The sequence below is a fragment of the Bos javanicus genome, chromosome 3 (assembly GCF_032452875.1).
Source record: "Bos javanicus breed banteng chromosome 3, ARS-OSU_banteng_1.0, whole genome shotgun sequence".
Lineage (NCBI taxonomy): Eukaryota > Metazoa > Chordata > Mammalia > Artiodactyla > Bovidae > Bos > Bos javanicus.
In genome coordinates, this window is record NC_083870.1 from 42,000,023 (window position 1) to 42,007,498 (window position 7,476).

At 38.0% G+C, this 7,476-nt stretch overlaps 1 protein-coding gene across 1 annotated transcript; it reads left to right on the forward strand.

The window, feature by feature from the left end:
- Positions 1-5,106: 5,106 nt before the first annotated feature.
- Positions 5,107-5,813, forward strand: LOC133245315 (HIG1 domain family member 1A, mitochondrial-like). The gene has a single exon (XM_061413238.1). It carries the CDS (start codon positions 5,131-5,133, stop codon positions 5,410-5,412), a length of 282 nt encoding a protein of 93 aa, XP_061269222.1. The 5' UTR covers positions 5,107-5,130; the 3' UTR covers positions 5,413-5,813.
- The last annotated feature ends 1,663 nt before the right edge of the window (positions 5,814-7,476 follow it).

A 7,476-nucleotide genomic window follows, 5' to 3' on the forward strand; every position in this document is an offset into this window, starting at 1 on the left:
CTTATCCTAGAACCTTGTTCCCTATCTGTCTCCAGCACTGCAGCTGTCAAATTTGGCCCCTAAAGTGCCCTTGATTAAAGGAGTGAGCCAAAGAAAAAAGTAATAGACTGCCAACTTAGGTGACTATAATCCTCAATATTGGTAATTGCACTTCAAATATACTGAGTTTTGTTGTTGAAGTTCAGAAAGTAAAGCTCCTATTCATCTAAACAAAAGATGATTCAGATCTTGTAAGACTCAAAAAGCTAAGGTTGTTCTAAACTATCCCCTGCAGCTAAATTGCCTTCATATGATTTTGTCAGATCTCCCAAGACAGCTTTGGCCTAGTCTGCCATCTAAGGAAATCTCAGCCAACCATAGAAAGTACTACATGTGTCTCTTTTTCTGAGGAAGCTAAACTCTATTTTGTTGTTGTTTAGTCACTAAGTCATGTTTGATTCTTTTGTGACCCCATGGACTGTAGCCCACTAGTCTTCTGTCCATGGAATTTCCTAGGCAAGAATACTGAGGTGAGTTTCCATTTCCTTCTCCAAGTTCTATTTGATGAAACATAAATCTAAAAAGTGTCTCCCACCTTTGGCCAATAGTGCTGAGATTTCATCAAGAAGGAAGAGCTCATTTGCTCTGTCCTACTCCAAAAACAGCCAGAAGAAACAGCTCTTCAGAAATCTCTAACCATTTGAATCACTACCATAATCAAAGCTTCTTTAACATAATGGTGAAGTTCTCCTATCTCAGTCAATAAAAATGCTTTGTTTTTTACTTTCAGCGTGTCACACACTTAATAGTTAGAAATATTTACAGAACAAATCAGTAATATAGGGCAAACGTCTCCTATTGGCTGGCATCATTTTTATTTATTGGTTTCCTTATGGAAAATAGAATGACTTTGTTCAAATTTCCATCCTGTATCAACTAATCACTTCATTTCTTCAACAGTCAACAATATCAAAGTTCACATTATAGTGTTTCTTCTGTTTGTCTAACTTGTAGATGGCCTGATGCTCACACAGCAAGATTAAGCAGTAGACTAGTAGCAGTAGTCCCTAAAATACAGTTCAGTACCTTTTATATTTTGCTACAATTGGTACCGATTAAATAATTCATCAAATATTTGAGACAAGGATTTTTATGTTTAAACTCCTCCCCTAATATTTTGTTATTTACCTGTCAGCCAACCCAACCATATAAAGCCAGCTTAATGCTAATGCTAAGTCACTTCAGTTGTGTTCGACTCTGTGCGACCCCATAGATGGCAGCCCACCAGCCTCCTCCGTCCCTGGGATTCTCCAGGCAAGAACACTGGAGTGGGTTGCCATTTCCTTCTCCAATGCATGAAAGTGAAAAGTGAAAGTGAAGTTGCTCAGTCGTGTCCGACTCTTAGCGACTCCATGGACTGCAGCCCACCAGGCTCCTCCGTCCATGGGATTCTCCAAGCAAAAACACTGGAGTGGGTTGCCATTTCCTTCTCCAATAGCTTAACCCAGACAAAAATTAAATCATAATTATGCCTTTAAAACATTTCTACCATAAGTTCTCTTTTTAGTTTCAACTTCAGTCTTTCAGAACCTCCTCCATGTTCTATTTTAAAGTGATCTTGAAATTCAATATCACTTTTTAAAACAGTCACATTCAGAAAACCCTCCATTCTGCACTCTCCAAGCATTCCCAAAATAATGGAGGGAAGGATAGTTGAAATCCCTAGCTCAGAATGTCATTTCAGAAATTAATCCCACCAGAAAGTAATGTTATAGTGTCACAGCTATGGCCAAATCATCTTTTAGGCACTGATGATATGTTTGTCCTGATACACACTGAGTTGCAAACCCTGATTCTAAAGGAGGGCTCCTCTGATCTTGCATATACAGCCAAACCACAGCCAGAGGAGCACCTCTAAAGCTGCCACCATGTTGCTTCATCTTTTCGTGAGGCCACACCAATCCAATAGAGCTGGAAAGAATCTTGTTGTTTGGGATCTTAAAATTTTAGTAGTAGGAGAAGCAGTAGTAGTAGGAATTGTGGTAATAGTAGTATCAATTGCCATTTATTGAGTATGTACCATGGGGCAGATACCTCATTAAATGCCCTATGCACATTGTCCTTGCACTTAATAATTGAATATTTAGGAAAATATTCATTTTCAATATTAGGAATCTCATAACCTCTGAATACTCAAAAGGAGACCTAGTTTTCTCTAGAGATTTTTTTTCTTAAAGTAGCAGGGAAGAACTAGTAGTTCTTCAGAAATTAATTATAATAAAATCAACACCGATATTTTTCTTCTTTAGTAAAAATAATAACTCCAGTGTTTTTCATTATTACTTAATGAGAAACATTTTTCAACTCCTTAGTTACCCTCACTGAATTTGTCTGGACCAGTGTAGAAATCTGATACCTATCAAACTGTCAGAATGGAGAAAGTTCTCTTTGTCAGATACTGTCCAGGGCACAGACTGCAGCCTTGCCTTGAGTCACCTGGTCCTGAACCTCAGATCAACTCTGATTGCTACTAGACTTCCCAGCTTGTGCAGTGGTAAAGAATCTGCCTGCCAATGCAGGAGACGCAAGAGACGCGGGTCGGATCCCTGGGTCAGAAAGATCCCTTGGAGTAGGAAATGGTAACCTACTCCAAAATTATTGTCTGAAAAATTCCATGGACAGAAGAGCCTGGCAGACTTCAGTCCATGGGGTCACAAAGAGTTGGATGTGACTGATCATGTATACACACACTGATTGCCACTTCTCCTACATACCTGACAAAGCAAATGAAAATCCTCTTTAGAGGAAGGTAACGTGATGTTCAGGCATATTTTATTTTAACAGTTTCAAAATACAATGTCCAGCATACAAGCTAGGATAACTAGGAATATGTTGGGACAAGAAACAACGGTAAAAATAAGAGATATTTTAATTTGTTAAGGTTAAAATGTTTAATGTTTATCAAGTGAAATTTCCACCACTGGCAAGATAGCAGATGAGTTATTGGGACTCAGACAATGTCCTAGGGCATGTTTACTGGTTGATTCCAATTACACCACAACCCAAATTCCAAGTCAAACTTGAAAATGTTGCCAGGGAGCTGGAACTTATGAATAGTGATATAGGGAACTTTAAAATAACTGAGTGAAAATGCTAGGAAAATTCTAGCATTTAAGAACCTGAGGTTTACAACTAAAAATAGAATGAAATGTGAAGAGGAAGAGATGTAGGAAGGAGTGAAGAGCAACAAAAATGGTAAATATGTGGGAGGATCCAAAAGAGTAGTGAATGAATAAAACAGTAAGTATTGTTTTAAAGCACACATTGTGTAAATATACATCTTACATACTATTGCGTTTTATACAGTCAACTACTCATTTAGATTTACCCTTATATTTGCATATGTATATGTGTGTATGTGTGAGAAAATATAAGAAAACAATGGCATCTAGGTTGCTTCCATGTCCTGGCTATTATAAACAGTGCTGCGATGAACATTGGGGTACACGTGTCTCTTTCCCTTCTGGTTTCCTCAGTGTGTATGCCCAGCAGTGGGATTGCTGGATCATAAGGCAGTTCTATTTCCAGTTTTTTAAGGAATCTCCACACTGCTCTTCATTGTGGCTGTACTAGTTTGCATTCCCACCAACAGTGTAAGAGGGTTCCCTTTTCTCCACACCCTCTCCAGCATTTATTATTTGTAGACTTTTGGATCGCAGCCATTCTGACTGGTGTGAAATGGTACCTCATAGTGGCTTGATTTGCATTTCTCTGATAATGAGTGATGTTGAGCATCTTTTCATGTGTTTGTTAGCCATCTGTATGTCTTCTTTGGAGAAATGTCTATTTAGTTCTTTAGCCCATTTTTTGATTGGGTCATTTATTTTTCTGGAGTTGAGCTGTAGGAGTTGCTTGTATATTTTTGAGATGAGTTGTTTGTCAGTTGCTTCATTTGCTATTATTTTCTCCCATTCTGAAGGCTGTCTTTTCACCTTGCTAATAGTTTCCTTTGATGTGCAGAAGCTTTTAAGGTTAATTAGGTTCCATTTGTTTATTTTTGCTTTTATTTCCAATATTCTGGGAGGTGGGTCTTAGAGGATCCTGCTATGATGTATGTCAGAGAGTGTTTTGCCTATGTTCTCCTCTAGGAGTTTTATAGTTTCTGGTCTTACATTTAGATCTTTAATCCATTTTGAGTTTATTTTTGTGTATGGTGTTAGAAAGTGTTCTAGTTTCATTCTTTTACAAGTGGTTGACCAGATTTCCCAGCACCACTTGTTAAAGAGATTGTCTTTAATCCATTGTATATTCTTGCCTCCTTTGTCAAAGATAAGGTGTCCATATGTGCGTGGATTTGTCTCTGGGCTTTCTATTTTGTTCCATTGATCTATATTTCTGTCTTTGTGCCAGTACCATACTGTCTTGATAACTGTGGCTTTGTAGTAGAGCCTGAAGTCAGGTAGGTTGATTCCTCCAGTTCCATTCTTTCTCAGGATCACTTTGGCTATTCGAGGTTTTTTGTATTCCATCAGCAGATGAATGGATAAGAAAGCTATGGTACATATACACAATGGAGTATTACTCAGCCATTAAAAAGAATACATTTGAATCAGTTCTAATGAGGTGGATGAAACTGGAGCCTATTATACAGAGTGAAGTAAGCCAGAAGGAAAAACACCAATACAGTATACTAACGCATATATATGGAGTTTAGAAAGATGGTAACAATAACCCTGTGTACAAGACAGCAAAAGAGACACTGATGTATAGAACAGTCTTATGGACTCTGTGGGAGAGGGAGAGGGTGGGAAGATTTGGGAGAATGGCATTGAAACATGTAAAATATCATGTATGAAACGAGATGACAGTCCAGGTTCGATGCACGATACTGGATGCTTGGGGCTAGTGCACTGGGACGACCCAGAGGGAGGGTATGGGGAGGGAGGAGGGAGGGGGAGGAGGGTTCAGGATGGGGAACACATGTATACCTGTGGTGGATTCATTTTGATATTTGGCAAAACTAATACAATTATGTAAAGTTTAAAAATAAAATAAAATTTAAAAAAAAAACTAAAAAAAAAAAGAAAACAATGGCAGAATCTGGTAGGAACCTGAAATGTCTTGAAGTTGTCTGAAGATTCTTCAATCACTATGTCAAGCAACACAGATATTTCTCTTTCTTCATATGATGAAGATCAGGGATCTAAACTTATCCGAAAAGCTAGAGAGGCACCATTTGTCCCCATTGTAATGGCAGGTTTTGCAGCAATTGTTGCATATGGATTATATAGATTGAAGAGCAGGGGACATACTAAAATGTCTGTTCACCTGATCCACATGTGTGTGGCAGCCCAAGGCTTTGTTGTGGGAGCAATGACTCTTGGTATGGGCTATTCCCTGTATCAAGAATTCTGGGGGAAACCTAAACCTTAGAAGAGGAGATGCTGTCTTGGTCATCTTGGTGGTGCTTGCTTTAGTTAGACACCCCATATTGAGGTTATATGTTTATGCTGAAAATAAATTGTTTGGGTCAGACAAGAACATGGTAATTTGAAAATTGGCTTCCTTTCTTGCAGGCTTGATTTGCCTGGTGACCAAGTTACTGGTGACTAGTTCACTAGCTAGGTCATTCAGGGGAGTCAGACCAGCACAAAAGAAACATGTCACTTTTAAATACACTTGATAGTGGTACCTGTCCACCTTCTTAAACTCTTCTGTTGAAATTAGTTCTAAAGAAGACAACATGCCAATCCTGAAAATGCTCCCAGTTGCTGCAGAATATCATATGCTTTTGATGTAATGTAGGAATCCTATTTACCCCAGTTAATTTAACTTTCTGATGGCCTTGTGGACTGAGTATTGTTTTAAGGGCTGGTTGGCTCTTGAGGAACACTTTCAGAACAGTGCATGGAATACAACATTACAAACCTCCCTGGAAGTCTGTGTGTGTTTTTAAACCAACACTAAAAAGCTGGTAACAGAGCCACTTTGAAGTAGTATTTATTTTAGAATCATAATTATAAACATGAGAGTAACTTAACTTGTGGATCCCTTTTAGCTCTTTAGTAATTGCAGAATTATATTTTGCTGCTGTTATATTAGAATAATTTTAAATTATTTTGAAACATGTATTTTAAGTGCTAATGCAAAGGTAAATGAAAAACACTTTTTAAATGTGTGCAGTATGTTTATTTTCTCCAAAAGTATCATCAACTAAATAAAATCCCTATAATGGAAGTCATTGATGAGCAAGCTGGTTTGGTCAGACATTATACAAACTTTGGTATATCACAGAATGCTTTGTTGTACTTGTGAAATTCTTGTCTAACCTGAATTTACATTCCATGGTGATAACATGGTAAATGTAGTGTTATTAAAGTAAATGAACACACACACACACACAAAAAAGAAAACAATGGCAAATAAGTCAATGTAGATGAGTTTACATTTTACATAGTGAAGTACATTTTACTTTTACATTTCCTTTTATATTTCCATTACTTTTACATAGTAAAATAAATTTACAAAGTAAATTACATTTACATAATAAAGTAATGCTCAAAATTCTCCAAGCCAGGATTCAGCAATACATGAACCGTGAACTTCCAGATGTTCAAGCTGGTTTTAGAAAAGGCAGAGGAACCAGAGATCAAATTGCCAACATCCGCTGGATCATGGAAAAAGCAAGAGTTTCAGAAAAACATCTATTTCTGCTTTATTGACTATGCCAAATCCTTTGACTGTGTGGATCACAATAAACTGTGGAAAATTCTGAAAGAGATGGGAATACCAGACCACTGACCTGCCTCTTGAGAAATCTGTATGCAGGTCAGGAAGCAACAGTTAGAACTGGACATGGAACAACAGACTGGTTCCAAACAGGAAAAGGAGTACGTCAAGGCTGTATATTGTACCCTGCTTATTTAATTCATATGCAGAGTACATCATGAGAAACGCTGGGCTGGAAGAAGCACAAGCTGGAATCAAGATTGCCAGGAGAAATATCAATAACCTCAGACATGCAGATGATACCACTCTTATGGCAGAAAGCGAAGAAGACTTAAAGACTTTCTTGATGAAAGTGAAAGAAGAAAGTGAAAAATTTGGCTTAAAGCTCAACGTTCAGAAAACTAACATCATGGCATCTGGTCCCATCACTTCACAGCAAATAGATGGGGAAACAGTGGAAACAGTGGCTGATTTTATTTTGGGGGGCTCCAAAATCACTGCAGATGGTGACTGAAGCCATGAAATTAAAAGACGCTTACTTCTTAGAAGGGAAGTTATGACCAACCTAGACAGCATATTAAAAAGCAAAGACATTACTTTGCCAACAAAGATCTGTCTAGTCAAGGCTATGGTTTTTCCAGTGGTCATGTATGGATGGGAGAGTTGGACTATAAAGAAAGCTGAGTGCTGAAGAATTGATGCTTTTGAACTGTGATGTTGGAGAAGACTCTTGACAGTCCCCTGGACTGCAAGGAGATCCAACCAGTC

Excerpts from the sequence above, each read along its gene's own strand:
- LOC133245315 (XM_061413238.1), top strand. The coding sequence starts at position 5,131 with ATGTCAAGCAACACAGATATTTCTCTTTCTTCATATGATGAAGATCAG.